Below are 27454 nucleotides of genomic sequence, written 5' to 3'. Positions count from 1 at the left end.
ATTTAGTACAAGTAGAATTCTATCATAATATGTCCAAACGTTCGAGTACAGGATTCTAATCACGAGTATAATATATACGTACTATTGCAACTATATAGTCTATACTATAGACAAAACTATTCCAAAATTCCCCGAGTTTTGCGAGTACACAAATCCTCGATGGTGAGTACGAGAACATGTTACATTGCGCTAAAGAATGCTAGTACTAGTATAACGGGCTCACTGCAAGTCTGCTCATTTTAATGTGTGACTTTAGTGGATGAGATTTCAACAACAACAACAACAACAAATAAAGAAAAATTAAATTTAGGTAAACTATAGGGGAACACATTGAAAATGACGCGACTTCAAATGAATATGCATCATTCTTAAAAAAAATAAAAAAATATGGAAAGTTAAATATGTCAGTGATAGCATAGTGATATGTCTATATACCTCCCTGTGTTATTATGCTATTGTTTCCTATCTAATACTCTGCCTTATATCGACATAATTCATCTGTTACGTGCCTTGTGGTATACACATATACGGTTGCGACAATCAGTTCCACCTGAGGTAAGTCACCATAGACTGACTTTTCGGGTGAGAGATTCAGGCTGTTCTGCTTGAAGTAAGACGTTGGCTTTCAAATTAAAGTTACTTCGAAGTGTATACAGAATCAATAAGGGAAAACTGTTAGTGTACAGTTTTCGACTGATGTGATGATGTTAATTGCTTCTCTTTTCTTCTGTATTAAAGGGAGACGGTCAATAGGGGCCCTTTTTCAAATTTCAATATAAATATAAATAAACAATTTCAATATAATTTATTAACTTAAATTCGATCTTACCATTTTAGAACTAGTGACCAATATTACCATATGAAATGACAAATGCATTTTATTCTTTCAACCTAGCAACGAAAACGTGTGACGTCATCAAACAGGCAGGCAGATCATGTAAGTTTACATTCAAACCTATACAGTGTACAACAAGATTTCTGTTAACGTCAGAGCAATCTATCTAATTTAATTTCATTCTAAAACTAGATAGAAAATTTTAATCCGCGATATATAGAGAGCAGTGCCGTGGACACATTGTGATATGAATTGTTCAATGCTTAATGTTTGTTTATAAAGTTATCATTGCATGGACAAATAATATGACTTAAAAAAACGAGTTTCATTTGGAATACCACAAGTTGGTATAGCCCCATCCAAGGGAGAAGGTATTATAGGGGCAAGATCAATTAGGAAATAACATCCAATTAATTTAAGTGAGTGAAAGAAGCAATTCCCCAAATAGGAACACCCCACCCCCTCCCCACTTCACACACACACGGACACACACCTCGCCAAATTGGTAAATATCCTATTTCGATTAGATTCAACTATAAGTTGCAACTCCTGCTTACATTTGAATGGGACATTTCATATTATAAATATGGTCTACTGTTTCCAGTGTTTCTTATGTTTAGTCCACTCCCTGCATCCAAGTGTGCTCATCCCTCGTGGATTGTGTATATTTGAACCCAATCATCTTAAATGGTAAATAACACGCGACATGGCACTTATAGACTACTGTGATTTTCAGTCGATTAGTTTTCGAAAATTTGGTAGTGTTAAAAATAATCATACCGTAATATGTGTGATTATAACGCAGATGTTTTGATAATGCAGGTCTATGCAGGTGTACACTATTTATTAAAAACTTGCAAAGTATACATCAAAGTATACGCATAATAGTTCCATTTTCATAGTATGATTTTAACTAAACTGTTGTTGACTGCCATGGTTAATAAACTCCTGTGAGTTGGAGTCACCGCAACGAAACGTTGAAATGTGTTTTTTGTTTCTTTTTACTTTCATTTCATCTGATATGCCGCTGTTCCTTCAAGCTTGTTCGTGCATGGTATCTCAAGGAGGAGATGGAGTACCTTCACTAGCTCCAATACTACTATATTCAGTCAGTTGTTGAAGGGATTCCTTGAGTTTAGCTTTTTCGCTGGCTTTAGTGAGGCTGTTTCTTCTACTCGCACCAGGAGAAACCACATCCCATATCTGACCCACAGTAGGAATAAGAATACAAAACTCCACAATCAGAAACATCATGCAGATTCCCACGATAAGGTACACTGAAAGAGAGAGGAGAAAATATAATTATAATAACAATAATAATAATAATAATAAACTACATTTACATAGCTCTTAATACAGCGTTTCAAAGAGCTTAAAATATATCAAAATTAAATAAAAAAATAAAAAAATAAAAAATAATAATAGTAAAAAATAGTAATTAAACAAATTAATTAATTTTTATTATATAAAAGTTTATCTTTTAAGAAAATCCAAAACGTCCCCCTCCCCTCCCACCCCACCCCCTCTCTCCGCGTCCAATGGCGGATTGACGTATACTGGCATACTGGCTTAGAACCAGGGACGCAGCTGCGTCCGCCGCGGCAGATTACGGTACCGAATGCGCCTCCTCTTGGTTTAGTTCTGAGGTGTTATATTCTGCACTTGTTTCAAATGCCCTAATGCCGCCGGTTTGATCACTAAGGCGGCAGCAAGTATAATACTAAATGTCCGCGTTTCTTCGCCAGTGACGAAGAGGAAGCTTTCCTAGTATATATTTTTTTCACACTCTTAGAAGTTGACAAATCCATTCCTTTTCCATCCTCTTCCTCTCTCCTTCCTCACCCCTCCCCCCCCCCCCCCCCATATCCTTCTACTCCTTTCTCCTTCTGTGAATTACGCCTTGCTTATACCATCTTATGCTAAATTCCACTGCACATATTTGGCTGCATGCATGCACCACCCTTTTAAAAATTACCCAATGACCATAATTTTTACCTTCAGTACGTTGTTTAAGCAAATCTATTTTGTTGATACATCGCACCCTTCGAGAATAACAAACACCCAGAAACCAATTAGGGCTGGCGTAAATGCGCGCCGTTGTAATAAACTAAAACAGTTACGATATTTAAGAGCACGCGTGATTCGTTTTCTGTCAAACAGAAAAAATGTGTTGAAATATTCATTCCTTTTCGTCTGAAAATAAACATTTGTATTGCAGGATGTCCGCGTTTCTTCGATGATGTGAATGTAGAAGAGATATCAACTCATATTCGCATACGGTAGTACTATGTGAATGTATGTATTTGTATGTAAAAGTACATAGTATATATTTATTTGTATGTATATGTATATATATTTGTATGTAAATGTATATGTTTATTTGTATGTATATGTATATATTTTTGTATGTAAATGTATATGTTTATTTGTATGTATATGTATATATTTTTATGTAAATGTATATATGTATATATATATTTATTTGTATGTATATGTATAAATATATATATATATATATATATATATATATATATAAACATATATATATATACATATATATATATATATATATATATATATATATATATATATATATATATATATATATATATATATATAAAACATATGGTTACATTTATCATGATCATATATTATTTATAAGTTCTTTTCCGTTACCTGATGTTGCGATTTGATAGAAGGCACGCTGTGATATGTAAGTTGCTTCGTGATTGAAACCAGGCACGAAATCTCCCAGTCCGACAGTTGTCAGTGATATAAAAGTAAAATAGATGGCGTCGAGAAAGTTCCACCTAGGTTCCAAATAGTCAAAGAGGATCGCGGGAGCAATGAAGAATATCCCAGCCACAAAGATGATGAGCAAAAACAGATGAACCAATCGTATAGTTAACTCTGGCATGTAAGACTCTGAATAAGAAAGTGAAAAACAACGCAGGAAAAAGTGAAAATAATCAGAAATGTAGATCTTTATAGAGATGCAAGGAACAGTCATCTCGTCTTCTCTTGGATGTAAATTCGTCAGTCTGCAGGAATTTGAAACCTCTTAGATTCAGTCAGATCATGTTGATTCCTGAATAAACACTTGTTGAAGTTTTCATTTTCTTAAAGTATATATACTATGAAAATTACAATACATTATTCTTTATTTTCCAAGTTTCGCCGGCTTCCGTTATTGACCCCGTGCTAGAGGACTGTGGCCCCTCGGGTACCCCCCCCCCCCTCTCTAGTCAGGTGTTTGTGTATATCACCCGTTCTTTTTTGATTCAACAGATTCAACGCAATATTACAAAGTTATCGAAAGGTTATAACAATTCTTTCATCTGCAAATTGCAGCGGCTGTATCAGTCTGATGGTTTAGAAAATAATTGATTCTTTTTGTACCATGGTAACCAAAGTAGGCGTCGCGACGCTTTTTAATAAATAATCGCAAGGACAAAAAGAAGGTGCCGAAAAATCCTTTGCCAGCAATTATTTCCAAAGTTTCAAATTATCACCATTGGAACCAACTTTGAGGAGCAGTGGAACATTGATAGGAAGGGACAAACCACAAAACTGCTCAAAACTCAACGACAAAATGGATATTCTGCGCCACGTTGTACCACAAAAGTTTTTTTTCATAAAAGGGCAGCTTTATTTACAATTTTTTGTTGTATATTTCAACAATTGGGCATCTTCTTTTAACTGATCAACTTAAGGGGGACTTTTCAAATAACAAACGGACACTCTTCTTAATTACAAACATGGATATTTAAAGAACAGGGATTCTTTTTTTTAATGTGTCTGTTATATTTTGTTCGCATTTTAAATGTAAACTTAATTGAAACAAATGGATGTATTAGTATATTTGAACGGTTTTTTATTACTTTCACATAACATGATGATATAATATCTATCGAAGCCCCTGCCCCTCCCAAAAGGAGTACCCCCCAAAAAAAGTATTAAATGGTATTATATTATTATATCTTATATCAACAATAAGACCTAACACGTCACTGCAATTGAACACAAACTGATAATCCTCGTCTCCTTTGTGAGGGTTATAACTGAACGTTCTTTTGAAAAAAAGTTTTAAAAAACTCACCCCATCTAGATATCATTTTTTCTAGGAATTTGTGCACCGGTTTAGCAACAATATAGGTGAGTGTGCCCACAAAGAGAAAGGTAAGTGGAATGCCGAATAAAGTGTAGAAGATACAAGCGACTTTTCCAACGGGCGTCAAAGGCGTAACTGCTCCGAAACCTGGAGGAATCAGATAAAGAAATTATGAAGAAAATATATCAGAAAAGTGTTAGAACTTAAATTGAAATGAAAGCATGCCTGCCTTACCCCACCCCACCCCCACCTAGGCGATCCTTGACAGACATTTCAAACATTATACGGTAAGTATATAGCGTGCTTCGTTTGAAATGTGATGTGTAAATCTCTATATATTATTCACTCATTCCATGTCCCCGTCCGGGCCGTCCCTCACCCCCCCCCCCCCCTCTCCATCACACAGTGAGACCATTTTTCTGTTCACTTGTTCCATCCTAGCTCCTGCAAAAAAAGAAGTTGTATAAAAATAGTGCGTTTGATGCTATACGCATGGCAAACGTGGTAATATATATTTGTATATTCCAAATGATATACCGGTAGTGCATGTGAAGCTGGCCTATTAACCCAAGTTAATTTGATGATGAATTGCACGTTTCTCAATCTTGTCATATTTTTCTAATGAATCTATCGCACGTTTTACATTATATCAATTAACCCAAACTTGGTGAAATCCTTCACTTGGCCGCCAAACAAGAGAGATAAAACCCCAGTTATTAGTACGTTATGTTTATGCGTGCACTATAGCTCCTTAGTAATTAATTATATATTATTAGAAAAGCTCAGGTGCGTAAATTTTTAATATCATTTGTCTTAAGAGTTTATTATAAGGATAAACTGAGAGATTGGACTTTATGGATGGTAACCTCTGCATGGGGCTCTCTGACCGTGATGGGAGACAATTAATAAAGGAGAGCGTGACGTCATAGATGAGAGGGGGCACTGATCCACTCAATCTCACATGGGTGATTTTGACGGTGAATTTGTCCTTTTTAGGCTTTTGTCTGTGATTTTCGATAAGGAATGAATCACTGCCCATGAGTAATAATCCCATATAATGAGGCAATGTCACCAAATCCCATATTGTCTTTTTTGTTATTTAAAAAAAAGTGAATTTAACATGACGAAATTGATGTCTTATGAAAAGTACTTATAATTGGACAATTCTGGTAGAATTATAAACTAAATTGTGCCCAGCCCCCCCCCCCCCTCTCTCTCTCTCTTCTCTCTTACAGAGACGCCGAGAGATAGTTCAGGAACCCGGACACTTGTCTCCGGGCCCCCTTTTTCTTTCATTCTTCATTTTCCATTAGTATATTATGAAAATGACAATAGGCTATTCGTTATCCCGTATTTTCACGGGCCCCCTTACGTGGACCCCAGGTCCGGAGCTGTACCCACTGGCTCCCAACCCCCCCCCCCCCTCCGCCCTACACCTCGTCAGGTCTGTAGACCTGAGACTGACAGCTTAAATTGACTTAATTGTAAGTGTAGTCAGCAGTTTCTGAGTTGATTATGGTTGATCTGAAACATCTGATAGCCACAGAACTTCAACCCCTCCCCACCCGCTCTCCCCCCTCCCCCTTCTCCCTCCCTCCCCCTCCCCACCCGCTCTCTCAATTCCTTTGTTCTACAAAAAGGGTAAATCGCACTACAATATAAAGGGTCATCCGTATAATACAATAGCGTAAACGCCACATCACCAATATTTACTGTTTGTGTGTGTTCAATCAAAAATCTCCTTTAATTTTCAGAACTGTTTATCAGACACTGAAGCGCGATAAACCTTTATGAACTATATTGCAGTGGATATAAAATAACAGAAACTACAGTTCTCGATAAAATAGATATGAAATCATTTGTCTATTGTAATCACATTTTGCAGTGGTCTTTCTGGTACATTTTACGACCGCTATTTTTGTCTTTACGATAAATATTTTGTTATATTTGTCAGTACCCCCTGCTGTGCATTCGTTATTGTATGCATGGCTCTCCGCTGTTTACGGCGCCATTGTTGCTGGTCCGACGTTCTGTTTGTTGTCAATATTGCTGTTCCTGTTGTTTTGTATGTATGTATGTATGTATGTATATGTGATCTTCCCGCAAGCAGGAACTCGCGTTTTGTTGTTGTTGTTTTGCATGCAAGAGACGGCGAGTCATTACATGATTAAGGGGGTGGGGAGTCAACGTGGCTTCGGCCCTGACCCCCCCCCCCCCCAATTTTAGGGCTCCAAACAATTATTTCGACGTTAAAAGATGGGCAATATGATTTACATGTATACGTCATGGTACACGATATGTGCTTCAACAGTCTCATTGCGATGTGAACACATAATGCGATGTGTTCACGTGATATTCAATTATACCGCTCTAACGAAATACAGGACACTGTCGCTATGACGTAACGCAATACTGGGCAACATTGCAGTTATGCATATAGGAGTTTACATTACAGTGATGTCGTTACAAGTGACCTAACGTTAGCTAACTATCAAATATACTGTCAGTACCCTAATAGGCTATTCTGAAAAGCCCCTATACCGCCCCCCCCCCCCAAGCTTAATCTAGTCCAGTGGTGAGTGTATAAGATGTAAACATAAAGAGGGATTCTTTGACCTATGTTTTCAATGTCACGTACAGACGGATTACGGCTCAAAAATAAGTAACGTGTGCAAAATGTCACCACAATATTTACGACTCTCAAGATTGCCGCCGTACCACGTGATTGGCTGTTTCTTCTTCCCTGTTTTTGTTTTTGTTGTTGCTTTTTTTTTCCTTTGAAAAGCTAAGTTTTCTGCTCTTTTGTTGTAATAAAGTTTGGCGCGTCCTTTTGCAAAATTTGCGACTTTGCCAAAACTTACAAAATATAATCTCGACCAATACGGCTTATGAAAATTGAACTAATGTGAATTTTTGTTTTTTACTTTTTACCGTCTCCATGGTGATGACATTGGGAAAAGATACACTGAGAATCCAATAAGATGGATTAAAGTTAAAGACCCACTTTACTTGTGACGTCATCATTATTTATACGCAAATTCAGGAAATGAGTTCGCTTTCAGTATATATCTCTCTTGAAAATTGAATGTATTTATATATATTATAGTGAAAGTGATTCGAGTTCGTTGTTCTTGTATATATAAATATATATATATATATATATATATATATATATATATATATACTGTATGTAATCCTCAATGTAGATGGTTATCTTACACTCAGCTCAAATCAAAATTTATTACAAGATAACAAAGACAAATTAGTATAAGTAATATACATCTAAAGAAATTAATCAATAGAAATGATGATATAAGAAATATATTTAACTTACGAGAAGTAATAGTCGATCAGAAATTTAGTATTAAAACACAAGCTTAGGTTGAAAACCCACAGGAGAAAGGTTTTTAACAAAGGTTGTATATTTGCATATATATATATATATATATATATATATATATATAAATATAGCTATATATATATATATATATATAATGTATATATATGTATATATATATATATATATATATATATATATATATATTTATATATATATATATATACCAAATTTTGATACCTTTTCTTAACAGAATGATTCTAATAATTGTTCAAATTGGAAGGGTGTCTTTGGTCTGGTTCATTACACTGAGGGGTTGATTCGGAATGGATATGATTTTAGTTACGGTAATAAATAGTATTGTAAAGCCTTAAAATTGTTCTATCTGTTAAGGGAACGTTATGGAATACATTATAACAGCCACTGCACACACATCATTGTTAAGAATTTAAGATCGTTTTATTTTTAAGGATATTAGGGACAATTAATTTAATATTTAGTTCTTAATATTGTGTTTACCTTCAACCGGATAGAAGGTGTAGCCACACAGGAGCAAATATATCAGAAATAAAAGAAAAAGGTCTGAGGTAAACGTGATGAACTAAACAAAATTCTTTTCAGCTCTATACAAAATAATTTGGAATAATAACTGTTTTTCCTTTCACAGAAAGTCTCATCCCACTTATTAACAAATGAAGAAAAATGGTCTGAAAGTACATTTTGGTATTTATAAATGATAAAGCTTTCGACTCTTAAGCGAACGAAAGGATTTTGGAAACCATATGCGACCTTCCTTGTTACTTCTTTTATGGAATACGTTTACAAAGGCATGACCTTGAAAACTGGAGAGTATATTCGATTTCAGTTCAATGGTTAATGGTTTTTAAACAGTTTCTCTACTGCAGAACGGAAACCAAACAACAGGTCGGTACGAGGCTTAAAACTGGGTGTGTCCATACAACTGAGTTGCCTCCGTATATATCATATACGCATGCAGCGTGACACATCTTTCGGCGAATCCATATATACGTTTTACGTTATCTAAGGAAGTAAATTGTTGCTGGTATCCATCTAAACTTGACGGGAGATAAAGTCTATGTCGTACACGTTATTGCTGTATACGAAGCTGAATATTTCCCGAATAATATAATGGTATATCTGCAGGGAGACACGATACTGACATTGTTAGGAGTTAAAAATCACAACTATAATTACGATGAAAATTGATCAATGTGACGTCACAGCATCACGTTTGGATCTTCTAATTTCATTAAAAATTTCCATTGTCTCGTATATATAATGATAAAACGTTGTAATAATATTATTCACCTTAAAGTAAAAATTATCATTCCCAAATTAGTATAGGTGATTATTTCATGACGGAGACCTATGCTATGTTTACACCTATTCTTCTCTATCTCCCTCTTTCTCTCTGAAAGTCCATATTCGTGCGTGTCAATTCGATCTGGTAGAATATACACGCTGAAGGTAATGAACTGACATTCTAAAAAAAAGTATTGAAATGACGCAGATGGCCATTTTGCTTTTTTTCTTTTAGTTTAATGAGTCTTAAAAAGTGAAACATTTAATTATTAGAAACAACCTGAGCAAAAGCATTCGCGCGGAGGTCGGTCTAACCGAGTCCTCTTCGTCTTTTTCAAGCTATATTTAGGCCTATATCAGATTTATATATCCTTCTCGTTTGTTCGAAATTTCCGGCAAAACTAAATTAACTTTTCATTGATTATTATTATTGTTATTATTATTATTATTATTATTATTATTATTATTATTATTATTATTATTATTATTATTATTATTATTATTATTATTATTATTATTATTGTTATTATTATTATTATTATTAATTTGATTATCATTATTAATATTCAAGGAATAATTATGCAATTTATCAAGCAAATAAAGCTATTGTCTAGCTTTTGTTCACAATTGAACATTAATGAGAGTGTATTTCATGCTATTTATGATATCTTACTATTGTCCACAAGAGTACTGTTTTGGTGGAAGACGATCAAAGTCATTGCTAATTTTGCCCGGAAATTTTGAGCTGATCTTGAGGTTTGCCTCCTCAACTCAAAGCCGTATGTTTTCCCGATGCCCCCTCAATGCCTGCGCCCCTCAGGATTGAACCCTTTTGGAATTATTGACAGCTTCTTCCATACGGCAGGTATATATGGCCTGACTTCATCGCATATTTATAATGGAGTAGAAATTGATCAAAATATGACAAATTTTCTATAAATGTTTTCACTAAATGAAAATGCAATAAACTTGAGCGAGTGGAAATTGGTTCCAGCTGACTCATCAAGGACAAAAAAAAAAGAGATGCCGAATGCTTTTAAAGTGTGAATGTTTAAAAGCGTTTACACCGTGACAAACCTTGTAAGTGTAGGCTACTAAAGGAAAACACAGATATTTACATATATATATATATATATATATATATATATATATATATATATATATATATATATATATATATATATATATATATATATATATATATTTATACCTATGGAACTGTTATCAAGAAAGTAACATATTGCAAAGGTACTGTACGATAAGTAAATGATATACAGTGTGAATAGTAAAATGTGTGACAATTGTATACCTGCATAAACCAGCATGAAAGATACAGACAGGGGGCGGCGATCTGTTTCAAATATTGGGGGGGGGACATTTGCTTGGATGCAGGCGAATTACTATCAAAGCGGAGCGCCACCATTGGTTGGCGCGCAGCGTACAAGAAAATTTTTGGTTTTGATAGCCCCCCAGATCACTGGAAATGGCACTTCTCGGGCTTGAAAATGACCAACCAGATGTACACTTTTGCCTGAGAACCAAGGTTTACCTAATAGATTTTTTTCTTCATTCATCATACCTTTTTTCAAGATTGTCACCAGTCACACATCATGTTCGACCTCATTGCATCTCCTGTGGATCATTGCTTTTGTAGGTAATTCTACGTAACGCCCCTTAATACCCGTCAGCCCCACTTTTCAAGGTTTTAAGCCCATTATTTGTCCAGAATTTGAATAATAAATTCACTTCAAAACATACCCATAATGTTGCACAAAATTTAATCTATGGACAACCAATATAGAAAACCCCCCTCAACCCCTAACAGACCGGTCAAAATTGCACGAGTAGAGGGAAGTATGATGAAGAATGTTGTTCAAAGAATTTTCGAAAATTCAGACACAGTTAAATTATTGGTGTAAAAATATTGAAACCTCTTATAACGGCTACTATAAAACTTCGATATCATAGAAAATCCAAAAAAATATGCTCGAGGGGGAAGGCGGTCTCCACCCTTCACCCCCCCCCCACCTCCCTTGGCTAAGCACCTGCGGTTAGAAATCTTGTAGGAAACAGGCCAAATGGAAACCCAGTGAACCCATATCGATGTGGATCATATGTGTGATTGTACGTACTTACACTCATACACAAGATTCCAACCAAATTTCATTACGGATGCGGTCCGTCTAGCTATTCATTTCGAAAAACAAGTAAAAACTACTTTCGGTCATATATAGTAACAAATTGTGACACGGTTAAACAGGCGCCTTGTGAGGAATTTGCCAAGGGAGGGGCAAAGCTTGTACCCAGACTATCTAAGCGTAGCGCCACCATAAGTTGGCGCGAAGCGCAAAAGAAAATTTTGGCCGAAAATGCCTCCCAGATTGCTGGAAATGGCACTTCCCAGGCCTTTTAAGTTGCATCTAAGCATTTTCTATTTTGAAATTACTAGCGATATCATAAAAAAATACAAAACATATGCTTAAAAAAAAACTATGCCACCAAATATTGGGGGGGGATATTAGATACTATATCCCCCAACAAAAATATTGGGGGGGACATGTCCCCCCCGTCCCCCCCCCATGATCGCCGCCCATGGATACAGAATCATTAAACACCCAAATGCTGTAAATGTTATAGTGTGGTCGTTTTATACAGAGAATGCTATTACTCAACCTGATAATATAGCCTACACGATGGCCTTCCGGTGTGGAACGTTTGCCGCATGTAAAGGCATTTATCTTTTAGTTTATTATATAATATATAACATCATTATACCCGCATGAAAGCAACAGTTTGGAGCTTGATATAATAAAACGAGCAAATGCGATAAATGCTTTTAACACTGCATCGCTGTGCTGTGTCGTCGTTATATATAGTGATTGCTCACTCAAGCCATATACACACGGCCGGTTGGTTCTCGCATCTTTATGATAAAAGCAAGATGGCCTATTGGGGATACATTATTCAAGTTTAGTGCAACATTTACACACGATTACAGAGACTAACCGAACGGTTAGAGAGACAATTTGGATTTGCCTATTAGCCCATCACTATAAGTATTGGTCTGTAGAGAAATATTAGTTGGGGCAAAAAAACAGGGAGAACCAACTAAATCTCACTATACCGTAGTGTGCAGGGTTTATATGCATGCGTAGGGTGATCAAGCATAGAAGGCTTTAAGAACCCACATAATTGATAAGTGTAAGCTTTGCCGGAAGAATTGAAATCCTTCGGAATGGAGGAGGGAGAGGGAAGGATATTGACCGGACGGGCGCCTATTTTTGTATGTATGTATTTTAGATCCTCCTGCAAGCAGGAACTCGCGAAGAAGCCATCGTTGGCTTGTCAAAGCAGCAAGCTCACCGAAGTCAGTCTCTTAGATTCATATTTAACGTCCATGATTATGAATTGTCAATTTTCATCAACTCTGTAACTGGACGACATACATTACTCTTTGGAGTGACTCGAACTCGGGACCTTATGATTGGAAGGCACCGGCGTTAAACACTGAGCTAACACTCCTAGAACCATCTTTTTTTAGAACCCTTGATGTATACGGTCTTCTGGCACAGTATTTTTAACGTTCGGAATATTTCAATGGTTTAAACGATTGTAAGCAATTCTATCAGGAGTTGCCGGTGACCACAAGGCATCAATGTTTCCACCCATTACTAATGTAGACTCAACCGAGATTGTTCTGCGAATTTCTAACGTTTAAAATCCATCTTGCTGGGCATAAGCAATCCCCACCCCATGAATTCCCAAACGTTTAGGGTATTGGTACAAACAATTTTCTGCATGAAAATAGGACCCAACCCTGCATAGCTCCATAAGCCTATAGATTGATTGGCAGGACCGGATTTAGCCTTAAAATGGATGACCCGGGTTGTGGGGGTCATTTCATGACCTATCGGTGTAATGGCAGTATGTATTAGTGAACATTAGACTACGTGTAACGACAGCCTTGTAATATAAGCTGCTAAGCAGTGTTAGCAATATTGCGTTACGCCTTTATCGGTAACATGTTAGTATAGGTTATTACTTTGTTATTATACTTAACATGAATAACAGGTAACCTCATCTCAGGTACACACATACTCACACAAACACAGTCGTAGTGCCCATCGTGTACGTGTATAAGATGGAGATTTTTTAATTCTAACATATGCGGCGTTGGGGAGGGGCGGGGGTGGGGGCGGGAGCAGAGCCACCGACACTGTTCATGGGTATCTAATGAATATCGAGTAAACATCAACGTTTGTGTTCACTGTGAAACTAAATTACAAATGGTTATTTCCTTTATAAGATTACATCGGATATTAATTTTTTTATAAAATACTTGTTAGCAAGCCGTGTGTTAGGTAATATTGAGTAAAAGAGGATGGCTTAAATGACAGCAAACGCAAAAGCATCTGTTGGCTGAATGTCGACTTTTTCATTTCGATGATTTTGAAATCTGACTGATTTCTTTCTCTTAGTATCTTCTGTTTGCATCTTACAACCTCAGGATGACTGGATGCATACGTGATATAGCTAGGCCTATAATATACAACAAAGATACTAAAACGGGTCGGGTAGAAGGTAACGATGTGGGTCCAGTGGCGGAGCGTCCATACAGTCAGGGGCGGATGCCCCCCCCCCCACCCTGACGGACTCAAATGGACTGCTGGCGCCCTTTTCAGCTCTTTACCACTTTTTACTTATTCGCGATTATTGACTATTTTATTGCGCTCTCATCTACCTATTGACATTTGTCACATTTTGTTGGTGTACTTTGGCGATGACACCTATCTATTCTTCGTTTATTTGCAAATTAGCCAGGCCCGGAAAGAGACATTTCCGGTGATCTAGGGAATATCTTTACTGAATCAAAAATTGTTGTACGCTACGCGCCAACCTGTGGTGGCGCTCCGCTTAGATAGTGTCGAAAGCGCCCCTACAGACCATTCTCGCCCCTCCTGACCAATGGCCCTAGCTCCGCCACTGTGTGGGTCATCATATAGGTAACGCCATTATGACGTGTTTGCGTTATATATAAGCTGGCGGATGAAAAAATGTGAAATCTATGCTGCATAATGTATCTGTAAAGTTGTATGATTAGGCCTGTATTTGAACACATGTATATAGTCAGTTATTATTAATGTCCAAATAATTGAGTAAGTTTGCTCCTTTTCACCTCTCCGCTTTTGCACGTTTCCACCCCTCCACCTCGCTACACATACCTTCACCTGTACCTCATCTCACACAGAACCGTCGAGAGGTAGGTCCAGCTATGAGGACAATTCCTTCTCACCGGGTCCTCTTTCTATCCTTTCCATTTTGTTTTAACTCAATAAGTTGAATGAATATTATTACTATCTTAATCACATATTTTTCCGGGGTCCTACCTTCATACTTCCCGGGCCCGTTCCAAATTTTCTCGGGGCACGTATATAATTTGACTCAGCCTAGGTCAAGGGCCCAGAGGCCGTAGCCCCCTCTGACCCCCTAGCCCCCTTCTCCTCTCCTGGTCTGCCTCTTCAATCTCCTTCCTCCAATTGTTACATTTAACTATATGCATAGGACCTGCATCTGTATATTGTTATCTATGCTTGTTAGAATTGACATGTAGTTTTCAACTGTTAACACCCTTCTCCCTGCCTGCCTGCTTGCCTACCATAGATAAATTACAGATGAAATAAACATGTTTTTCTAAGTTTTTGTGTCCGTATGGTATACACTTCGTGATTATGCGTAAACTCTAAAGACAAATATTGACTAAGTGTAATAATATCTACATCCTGTATTGACTTTTCACATAATACGGATATAAAAAATGCGTGAAACTAGACCATCGGGTGTTTTTTTAATATTCTTGTTTTAATATATGTACTTTTATACAAACTGTAATACCATATGTGCAGAGACAATCGATCGTACTTCGCTTGGATTAATTCATAGATAAAAGTGAAAAAGTATAGAATTTTAAAGGCCAAAACGTCACAGTGTCAACACATGCTAAAGACGTAGAAGGCTTGCTCACTTTTTGTGTTGTTGCTAGAACTGATGGAATTATTGCAAGTTTCACAGGCATGTTCGTGAGAGCGTTTTTTTTTCTCTTATTATTTCAGCATGATAACAATTCACTACGGTACCGTAACAGAGGAATTTCGTTTCTTCGCATAAATGCGCTTTATATGCACGGGATGTGTAAACGAACCTTTTTCTGAACATTACATATGATGCTGGCCTTTATTGTTGCTTAGCTTAACTTGTCTATACAGTACTAACATATAGCACATATATTCTAATCTAATTTGCATATAAAATTCGGGCTGAAATTGTCAAATAATCTAATGAGAAGACCAATGATTTGCAATGTATGTGTTCAGAACAATGTACTAATGAGTATACACCAAGTATAGTCTATAGTTTCAAACAAAACATTTCGCTCTTAAACAACGTCACACACTCAGCGTTAAAGATTTTACCTCACACACATTAACAAAAAAAGTGACAAATATGACGACGTAGTTTAATCAATTTTAATGATGTTTTTCTGCCGTTGTTAGTCTCAAATCGGATATGTTCAAGGATAGTGGTCTAAGATAATCGATAAACAATAGTGTTGAAAGAAGTTGTGTAAGAAACGTAGGCTACTTTTGCTGAAAATGTTTATTGAAAACTTTAAAAAAAAAGAAAAGTGAATTGAGATCAACGTTTATGAATATTTGAAGACTGTTGAAATCATGCTGACATATATGTCAGTCAAAGTTGCTGGGGTGAGGTGTGGGGTGGGGGGGGGGGGTGAACGGAGAGATGGTGCAGTAATGTTCACAACACATAAATATAACATCGTTTAACATAAAGTGTTACTTTTAGCTAGTTGATGCATTTATTACCAATTATCTTTTAGCACTAGCCATATGGACCTTTCAACCTCACATGTAATATGTGTGTATAATAACGCTTGCGCACTGGTACGTACGTTGTGCTCGTTTGTTATATATAGCTTAAATATAGATTATTTCTTTTCTTGTTTGTCTGTTTGTTTATTCATTCATTCATTGTTTAATTATACATTACAAATGAACCGTCAAGTTCTTATTTTCCTGTTGAGAAGGTTATACCTGTATATCTATATAACTTCACAAGCTGTGATACGACATTTCTTCTCAACATCTGTTAAATTGCACCCCATGAGAACAAACAAATAGTGGGACCTAACGACCCCCTCCCAACCCCCGTACCACCCCCACCCCACCGCCTTTACCTCCCCGTTCCCATTATCGCATTGTTATATTCTCTTCCATGGTCCCTTTTCAGTATCTCTTAAAATGTTTTATGATACTTTGGGGGGGGGGAGGACAAACTGCACTGAAAAGTCTTTTCTCGCACTATAACAAAATATTGAAACTATATGTTAACTTGTATTATTTGAAACTATGTTATCTCCCACTTTCTGACAAAATTTTGTATTAAATAATTCAAAGGGGTTGGTCTCAAAATAGTTTACACTAAATCAAGTTTAAAGGGATTGTCTCATCATGTATAGTGAAAAGTCTATAACTTGTAGACTTCAGTTTCTTCAAATCAATTCTCTTTTTTCCAAAAATTTATAAGAACTTTTTACTTGATTTTCCAGTTTCATATTTGTGCTTAAGGTTCAACACCATTACCAACAACAACACCAACAACAAACAACAACAAGAAAGTAATAAACAGTGCGGAAGGACTTACCTATAGTTGTTAAAAGCGTCGTTGAGAAGAAGAAAGCCGCCCCGAAGTCCCAGCTTGATAGTTCAGTGGTTTCGTTGGAATATAATATTGGAAGGCCGAATTCCCATGCTTTCCTTAGAGTCATCAGTAACTCGTCAAATTCACTTTCGTCCACACAATCATATTTATCTAAAAATCTTTGTTTCTCATTGATCACGTCGTTTCTCAAGCTTTTCTCCTGCGGTCCTTCGATTTTGGCGAACATTAAAGCACCTAGACTAAGGTAGGTGATGTAGAACAAGCCCACGCACAACAGGCGACTCCAACTACCTTGAAAACAATTCGCGACCATTTTCTTATTCCAATTCGATGTTTAGACTTGCCCCTTTTTGGAAGGAAGATGAGAAACTTTTCTGCTTTCGATCCTTTAGTCTTTAAACAGAAACATATGTAAACATCACGTATAGGCCTATATTCCGTCCTGTCAGTTAAGTCTAACGAGAAGTAACGATGAAGACAGTTGACAGTATAATTTTCACTGTTTTACGACGGAATTTGACTTCTCATATCGAAAGAATCCATTTTGCTGAGTTTTGTAATATATCCGAATGAGGTAGCTGAAAATATTATTTTTACAACGTCCAGTTTGAATTGGTGATGGGGATGTTAGTTTATCTCGATGAAACTGGGTCTGCGAAAGTTAAAATTTAATCATCTTAAACTTACAAACCCGACAACGGCTATTCACAGACCACGTCTTCTTTTCCGAAAAAAACTATCACATATGGATGCGAAATATCCCCCTAAGGATTATTTCCAACAGCACCTATTAACTGCTACACTGGATACACTGATATTTGTGAATATCTTCTCGATCAGCCGCTGTTCTGCTGAAGCAAAAGAAAGAACCTGATTAAACCAAAACAAAATCAATTATAAGCTTGTGCAACCAACTGATTAATATCCCCTACTGTAAGAACTTACAGTTGAAATATTAGTAATGAAATCTAACCCAAATATGCCGCCAAACAAAATACAGCGATATATGTATCAAAATAGCTTACACAAATGTCCCGTATCGTACAAAAGCAGGCGTTACGGTAAAAACTCATTTACTTTGCGTCTGTGTGTGTCACGAATACAGGTGTAGTAGTCAAACGTATAAAGCCGTATGTCCTGCAAAGCGACTTATAGTAACACATCTATATATTGTAGCGTGTACATTCAAATTGTTGATTCACTGTACGCTCTGTGCTTCATTGGTTCAAAAACTGGTAATAATGTACAGAGAAAAACTTGTATCATATAGGCGCTTCGCATCGTGATTGGACGACTCCACAAGCTCTCCACCGCTCTCTCTCTCTCTACATCTTACTCTTTCTTGATATAAAGGCATCTATAGACTGCTGGGTGCATTAAACCTCAAATGACTTTAAAAATTTGGTGGGAGGTCTATTTCGTCTAATTAAGTCTTCTGGGAGTTCATGAACCATTATATACATTGCTACAAGAAAGAGGTAAACAAACCACCGGAATTCAAAGTTTTTTTGTGTGTGGTTGATTGTGAAGATTACGCGTTAATGATAAAACATATTTGCATAATATAAAAATAAACATCTTTATTGAACACTTAGATAGCTTTAGCTTCAAGGTTTTCTTTATTGTATATAGTATTATTTTTTCCTACAGATGTTTAAAACTGTGCAGGAGGAATACAACAAAGAAGAGTAGAAAGCGAAGATTGCGATAACAAAAGAGAAGATAGAAAGATAAACAAAAAGTAGAAATTTAGAAGTCCGAATGAGTTAATAGAATCATGCTTTAGATCTAATATGTATAGAATGATGAGCACAGCACATATATAAAGGGTGTGGTTTTTTTAAAGCCTATTTAGGACTTCATATACGGTATCATAATAGGGATTTCACATCGGGGTGGGCGTAGGGGGGGGGGAGATGAGGTGACGTTGACGTTGACGCAAGAGATTAACATGTCATCCTTTTCTGCCCGGATTTATCCCCCCCCCCAAAAAAAAAAAGATAATAATAAAACTGATCATTTATGCCGTATTTTCTTTCGACTCTATACTCTTTGAGTTTATGAACAGGATTGCCCCTAAATATACCGGAAAGTAATAAGCAACTTTCACAGTATTATGTATGTAATACTCATAATACCAATTAACTCCCCACCCACCTCTCCCCCATAGAGTCATTGAATAACGTATTTCCTTATTAACGTACCGTACTGTGTTTTATATATATATATATATATATATATACACCGTACATATATATATACACCGTATATATATATATATATATATATATATATATACACCGTGTATAGCTAAACAGTGATATATTGTATATATGTTGCCCTGTTTGGATGTCAAATTGTAACTACTTTATGCATCGAACCCGATTTCTGCAAAGCCTAATTACCGAATCTATACATATAGAACAATTCAACGCATGCGTGTTATGTGGAAAGCTTCTGTTTCCAGTTATTCTGGCGGAACCAAACTCATGGTGTCTATAGTAGCTATCGCAGCGTTGTCGTGTACTATAGGCTATACTATTGAAATAATTCCCACCGATTTTAATTGGCTTGTAGTTATGGATGTAACAGGCGTACCATATCCGGGTAACATATCCATGCTTATACGCTTCTATAACCGTTAAGGAATAAGCTTCGAATTTAAGCCAGGGAGCTGCCAATTTTTGGTCCTGTATGTAATTTTTGTGGGTAGGTAAGTTTCATGAATTGACGCATGCTAATACTTGGCGCCAATGTATGTTACCTACCAACTTTCACGTGTTGTTTTGTTGCTATGGAAGCTTTCATGTACCTCCATGTTCTATCCGCCACACGAGCTGTTCTACTACTGTCGGATATATAGTAGTACGGTACGAAAGAAAATAAACATGTATGTCCCCATAAATTAATGTTATCCACACAAACAGTCTTAATATTGTCCCCATAAGTAGTATAACTATTTTTCTCACGACCCATATTTAAGAAATAATATAAACAAGAATAACAAACACCGTATGGCTCAAATTTAAGTCAATTATTTTTAAAGAAGTAAAGGATCAAAGACAAACAAGAAACCCTTATAATGGGCAGATCAAACATAATGACTTCCGAAGAACGGAAGAATCTTAAACATTTTGAAATAATCAAATGTGTTAGTGACGCATATATGTTGTCCTCTAACTAAACCGTTAAGGCAGGCCGAATTATATTTTCCGAAAAATCTATAAAAAAAACATAGTAATTGTTTAAAACCACTGAGCAGATGTTTCCTCATCAATATATCTTCTTTTCAGTTTATCTTCATGAAGTGTTAAGTCTTTTTTTTTATTTTTATTAATTCAACATATTACATCATATTCAGCCTCAGGATAGGGCGAAGAAAATCATATAGCTTGCCTATCATAATAACGGACGCCCCCACCCCTTGCACACAATGTCAATGTCACACAATCATGGATGTGACCACGCTGGGCGGCACTGGGCGGCCCCGCCCAGCACTAAAAATTACCGCCCAGTACTGTCTTAAAAATCGTGAATCCCGCCCAGCACTATTTTCATCTAAAATCCCGACATTCCTAACAATATATTCAACATAAGTTGGGCCTAGCCTTTGCCAAAATCATACAGACTAATAATGCATCAGTTACGCATGCGAGAAACATAACTTACGGCTCTTAATCGGTCCCTTGTAAAATCTCTTTGAAACAAACTAATCACTTTTACCAGGTACGTAATATATTTCACTAAAAAAAATTTAAAATGTAAATTGTTAGCAAAACTACTACTTGTGTATTTGCTTAAAAAGCTACACAAGTGCCAGCATTTGGCATCTGAGCACCTTCAAAAATCTCGAAGGGGAGGGGGTTACCCCCTCCCTCTTAGACCCATCCCCCAGGACGGCTATCAGTATATCCGGCACTAAGGAAATCCTGGGCATGCACATCCCTGCACAATGTCAATCTTCTGAAATATAATAGTGCCATAAAAGCACTGTTATGAAGACCGGTATAACATTATGTCTTTTTGCTGAGATAGCATTATCCATATACCCTTAACCGTTTCTTGAGCTCCCCAAATAGTAAGTCAATAATAAAATCCTTTTCAAAATTAATTGAAAGCTCACGACTATGAAAAAAAACCCATTCTGAATTCATTAACCGTCACATGTTAACTCATCAAAACTCCTACGGGCTTTGTTACCGGGATAGTCGGAAATTTAAGTAAATAAAGTTCTATATAACCTTTATCAATGTTTTTATACAAGCATACTGGTTGAAGCTTACAGGATATAAGGTATTAATAAAGTAAATTACTTTTGACTGGTTATGCCAGCAATGTCATTTACTTCTTTCATCCTTTATTTTATCCAAGTTGACGTTCCTGTTTTATTCCTTTCCTTCTTTTTCAAAATGAGTATATCTCAGCCCATGCATGCACTCCAAACCAGTGGGTGGCTGAGCGGCTCCCACGTACCTTTAACTATAAAAGCTATCCATTAAAACCGACCTTTACGTTTAAACCACATTCTCAATACAAAGAGCTATAGAGTTAAAAGAGAGTTTACAGGGCGATGTCATTTGAAAGTTTAGTCAAATGAATATTCCGGTGGTTGAAGTTGATTGATGAAAAATCAACTCAATCTGTGCATGAGATGACTGAATTGAATCATCAAGTGGCGATGTGTCATAGGGAGGGGGGAGAGGGGGAGGGGAGGAGGGTGGGAGGGGAGGAGAGTGGGAGGGGAGGAGGGGAGGAGGGTGGGAGGGGAGGAGGAGGAGAGGGGTGCATATGTGTTGTGTACAGGGCCGTTTGACAGACAATGTTGGTATATGCTTTACAGTTAATCTTGTTACATTCATGCAGCGTATATGAATAATTATTTGATGATTACCTGTGTTGACATGACGAGAAATGTATCTTGCCAAATAGAATGCATGTCACTTTACAGAAAATGCCTTCTTATTGATTTCACTACAAATATGCTTAGATCCACCCCCCCCCACCTCCCTCCCATCAGAAGACACACAAACTCACCTCAAAAGAAATGTAGAAATTGGTACCGTAACAAGCTTGTCATCTACATTTTGAAATGACCTGTACGCACAGTTATAATAGTACTTTTGCGTATGTTACTCAATTTATGACTGTGAAACAACTTGGCATGCCCTCGACCATCTGTGTATTGAATCATTTTCTTACCCCCAAAAAAGTAAACGTAAACTTAAATTAAATTTACTAACTTTTTATTTTAAAATGAAAATAAAATAAAACTGTTAGCAAACTGCTTATCCACTAGAGAGCCTGTGTAGGAGAATGTGAAATGGCCTTTGAAGAAGATCCTGCTAGGATCGAAACGTTAGGCCAACTTACTTTTACACACTTTTTCTTTTAGTCTATAATGTAGATGGATTTTGACACTTACCATCAGAAGTTAAATACGTCTAAGTTGCAGTTTGTCAAACCATGCATATATATCGCCTGCATGATGACTTCGCGTGCGAGCACAGTCCTTCAGTCTGACAAATTAACATCCATCGTGTACAGTTATTCGCCGGCAACTTTATTTAGGGTATCTATACAAATCTATATATATATAATATATCTATATCTATATGTATGTAACAGGAACGTAAGGTAAAGAATGGATACGCTTGGCGGCACAACTGCTGCAGATTGATAAAATGAAAATGGGTCATTGCAGAAAAAAAAGTGCAAGACACCTCTGTTTTGGAGGTACGATCTCGTGACACCAGGTCAAGGATGTGACGTCATGCGTGACGTATCTTATACTCCATCGTATTTTACTCCATCGGTTCGTCTAATACTCGATCGTACCTAAATATTGGTATATATAATGTATAAAAACTATTCGGATATCCATAACTCGCTTAATATTTCTACTATTTTTCATATTCATCCACTGATATATGCGCACCTCCATCTTCAAATCGGAGAAGAACGTTCAGTCGATTGATTTTTCAAAATTCAAAAATATTTTCTAGCGCAACATTCCTTTTTATACCTAACTATAGACCTATTTTATGTCTATACTGCCTTAGATTGCACCATTTGACGTCCGCCGAAAGCCCGTCTGCAAAGGTGCATATACCCCTTACCAAAATCAGTCGTAGGAAATTGGAAATTCCCCCCCCCCCACCCCAACCCCACATTAACCTTTGAAATCATGGGCACGACATTGCCTTCCCCATCTCCCTTTCGTAAGGATTTGCATGGAACCGTTATCTAACAACAAAATGACGTCATATATACCCAAAATGAAGGCATATGACAAGGTGCATATCGAGTTTTAAAGAAATCACAGTTCTTGGGAGACCACCCCCCTCCCCTCCCTACTACAACGCTGCTGCATAGACCGCCCAAGTCATATTTCATTCTAATCGAAACAAGAGAAAATTTTGTTCGCGTTTTAGTTTTATAACAAAAGTGCAAGAGACTTACAATTTTTTAAACAACAATTCATTTCAACTGATGTTCTATATATCGAAAAATTAGATGAATAATTAAATTTTCAGACTTGTTCGTTCTTTATGTGTCCCTCTCTTCCAACAACTGTCATCAACATGGATATGGCTTAGTCATGTACAACATTCATGTCATTAACCGTTCAGGTACAATGTCACAGTGCTCATTCACCGATGACGACTGCCCTGGGGCTGCAGGGTATAGACACCACATTTTCCAGAAATGTACAGGGAAAGATATGTACGTAAAATTTAATATACGAAGATACAATGCGAAGAACTGTGGAAGCAATCCTTTATTAGCTAAATAGGGAAAATATGGCAATGTCCCTTCCCCCTCCCGTGCATATTACTTTGCGCCCCGCTCCCACACCCCACCCCACCTACACCAAAACACCATGTGTATACAAAGGCTACACAAGTACATAGGTCAAAAGTGTATAAAATTGTTTGATGCCCATCCTTAAATTGTCAGGGTGCCCCTCCCACTCAAAATTCCTGTAATCCTTGATCCGCCCCTGCGTATAGCACCCACGCGAATAAACAATGAAGTAACCGCTCTATACTAACACGATATGAAAGATCTTCCCATACGCCCCCGCAGCCCTTTATCAATAAGTATCTGTTCCATTTTTGCCTCCGTAGTCTAACTCGGTCATTGTTTTAACGATAAACTTTGCATATATTATCTACCTTTTATTTTACGGACGATAATATAGAGTTTAGGACTTTGAGCTCTACTCCGTCGTATATACTATATGAAGTTATAGCATTAATGTGTAAATAACTTGAGACTCGTCTGGGTTATATGTTAAGGAATCCTATGCCTTGAGTGATGGGCGGGAAACACGCAATAGAAAGGAATTCAAACCACCACACCAAGGCAACGCAGTGCAAGGCAACGCAGTGCAACGCAAGGCAAGGGCAAGGCAACGCAGTGGATATTAATATCTTTCGCTTGAATCGTCGTCCACAACATTAATGCATTAAAATAATGAACTAACATTTAAAACCTTATAAAACAATATTGATCACCACTACATATGAGAATAGTGTTTATTTGGGGGTTGGGGAATGGGAATGGTGCAATTAAAGTGGGTGGACAGGGATAAGCAATCAGTTGCATGCTTTACGCCACGAACTTAGGCATTCAAGAGTCAAGTGTTCCCTTGCTCTCCTGTGTATTTCCCTCCAATGGGTTAAACGTTGTTTGTTGACGAGTGAGAAAACGGTAGCCTCCTCCTCTCCTCCTTCGGTATCATGAGCTCTCACCCCCCCCCCCCCTGGCCAGTTCTCTGTACTTGGCATGAGTGGAAAACTGCACATGTATCTGTCTGTATATTTGGCGGTTAGTGTTCTGAACCTTTGTAGGATAAAAGGTGGGGAGGGGGGAGGTGGTTGCGGACGGAGTAGGGCGGTCTGTGTTAGCTTACATTGAATGGTAGCTCACCCCAGACTATGCCAGGCAACGCAACCACGAACATTCCACTATATTTTCGCGAAAAATTTCTACCGGTAATGACTAAATCTAAGTTTCAAACAGACTGTCTGCAAAATATAGAAAACAATCTTCAATCTGCAAATAAGTACACTAATATCATAGGTCATAATTACTTATATGTTAGGCAATGTGTGCATATAGATTACAAGCACGACAGCTGTAGGCTATATGTAGATGTATGATATTATTATATATGTGAGAGGTTTATATTGTATTAACCGTTAACAAAGTAAAAAAATATGAATAATTCGTGAAATACATTTCCTTCATCGCCTCTCTCCTCGAAAACAATCGTCAACTATAATTTTACAGTATTCCATTTTCAATACATTATAGGTATCGACTGTCAAATTTTTTGGACGAAGTCATATTTCTGAAATTGAAGTTCTTGAATTACAAATTGACAAAGATTTGAAACTCAGCACTGATTATAGCGACAATAACACATTCAGCCTGGATCTAATGCTACTAAATAAGCTAGGCTAGTTTCATATGCGGTGAATAGTGCGGTAGGCTTACGCTAACTGTTATTGTTAACAGGCAAATACTTTTTAAAGATCTTTGACAAAAAATAAACACAAAGTTTCTGGTAATGGGAGATTATACTGCCAACTGCATCCCTACAAGAATAATCCAGGGGTATGTTTATTTTTGACTATATGAAAGAGAAACCTTGTTCCTGTATTTTTCGTGAAATGTACCCTCAAAGTCTCTGTGATGTTTTCGATATATTGATACCAGAATATGTACAAAAGTGCAAAAAAGATACCATAACTTAACTTGAAGCAATACAGGTGGTATGTCATAGTTGCGAACTGACATCAAAATGTTTTGTTTAAGCTGTACTGTTTTGGTCTTTTTCTGGTGTTTTGACCGGGGAATGTATGGTTATATACGGTTCCACCACTTTGCTCTACCAAGGGATATGAATTAGTTAACAGCCGATGTCATGTATGAAACATATGATGTTTGATCCAAGTTTTTTTAAGAATAATTGGACAGGATTTTTGAAGAAGAAATAAATTGTCAGTGGTGAATCGATGGCATCACACCGTACGGTGTATCAGCCCTACCAAAGCTTATAGTACATACGAGAAAATATATAGAGGCCTAGCTTTATCTATAGGACATGGCATTTACCTAGCCTTATCTATAGGACATGGTCTATACCTAGCCTTATCTATGGAACAGGGTCTATACCTAGCCTTATCTATATGGACAGGGCCTACACCTAGCCTTATCTATATAGGACAAGGCCTATACCTGGCCTTAACTATGGAACATGGCCTATACCTAGCCTTATCTATGGTACAGTGCCTATACATCAGCCTTATCTATAGGATATGGCCTATATGAGGCTAACATTAAATTATAAAACTTACTTCATAAGTCGTATTATGATCCTTCTCATTAGTTTGACACGAACATATGCCTTGACTTTATGCAGGCATATAGGCTAACACACCTCCAGTTCATTGTTTGCATTCCTTACTTGTGAAGTCGTTCACTGAATTTACTGTACCGTACCGTTTGAACTTAAACTATTTACTTTTCAAAATCTCGACAAACAATTTGGAGTGGCTTATATTAGCTATAGCAAAATCGAATATATCAATAACTGGCTTTATTGTCGTCCAATATGCCTTCATGCCTATTAGAACAAAATGAACGATAACTATTTATCGTCATATTCAGGCGATCTCAGTCACTGCAGCGACATAGTCTTCGAAAGTTGATATATATGGCAGAATAGAACCTGGTGCGGTGTATTGAATATTTTGTACGTTAACCGGTGCATAAGCAGGAAATATATAAGAACGAGCTGGTATTATAAATAACTGATTGAACAGCATCATGTGATAGCGTTAGCGTATACCTGCATGTAAGGTTTCGGTTTCATAAATATCACAAATGTAGGACCGCAGTTAATGAAGTCTACGAACTTGGGTTTTTGATAATTGGTGTAACGGAATCGTCCGTACGTGATAGAACATTTGTTTACGCTGTTAATATTGATTATTGTTGTTATAGTTGTCATTGTTTGGCGTTGTTTCATTATAAGCAAATGACTCAAGGCTTGTAGTATGAGTAGGCTACAATCCTATCTGTAGTGCAAATACAAGACGAA

The 27454-nt window shown here is 36.9% G+C and overlaps 1 protein-coding gene across 2 annotated transcripts; it reads right to left on the bottom strand.

The window, feature by feature from the left end:
* Positions 1 to 421: 421 nt before the first annotated feature.
* On the bottom strand, positions 422 to 27115 carry LOC139970986 (potassium channel subfamily K member 1-like). 2 transcript variants are annotated; one of them, XM_071977101.1, is made up of 5 exons: positions 26709 to 27115; positions 17326 to 18194; positions 4935 to 5093; positions 3512 to 3760; positions 422 to 2112 (listed from the first exon to the last, which is right to left on the bottom strand). In XM_071977101.1, exons 2-5 carry the CDS (start codon positions 17654 to 17656, stop codon positions 1895 to 1897), a joined length of 957 nt encoding a protein of 318 aa, XP_071833202.1. In that variant the 5' UTR covers positions 17657 to 18194; positions 26709 to 27115; the 3' UTR covers positions 422 to 1894. The 2 variants fall into 2 exon arrangements, with proteins under 2 accessions (XP_071833202.1, XP_071833203.1); XM_071977102.1 differs by having other exon boundaries at positions 17326 to 18191.
* Between the last annotated feature and the right edge of the window lie 339 nt (positions 27116 to 27454).

This window comes from Apostichopus japonicus, chromosome 8 (genome assembly GCF_037975245.1).
Source record: "Apostichopus japonicus isolate 1M-3 chromosome 8, ASM3797524v1, whole genome shotgun sequence".
NCBI lineage: Eukaryota > Metazoa > Echinodermata > Holothuroidea > Aspidochirotida > Stichopodidae > Apostichopus > Apostichopus japonicus.
The sequence above is the reverse complement of the archived record's forward strand: the minus strand, read 5'-3'. Positions and strand labels throughout refer to the sequence as shown.

What these genes read in the sequence shown, in the direction of transcription:
- LOC139970986 (XM_071977101.1), bottom strand. Translation starts at nt 17,656, where the DNA reads ATGGTCGCGAATTGTTTTCAAGGTAGTTGGAGTCGCCTGTTGTGCGTG. An exon ending in GACGCTTTTAACAACTATAG is followed by an intron (nt 5,094 to 17,325) that starts GTAAGTCCTTCC and finishes TGATTCCTCCAG; the next exon opens with GTTTCGGAGCAGTTACGCCT. An exon ending in AAAAATGATATCTAGATGGG is followed by an intron (nt 3,761 to 4,934) that starts GTGAGTTTTTTA and finishes TTTCTTATTCAG; the next exon opens with AGTCTTACATGCCAGAGTTA.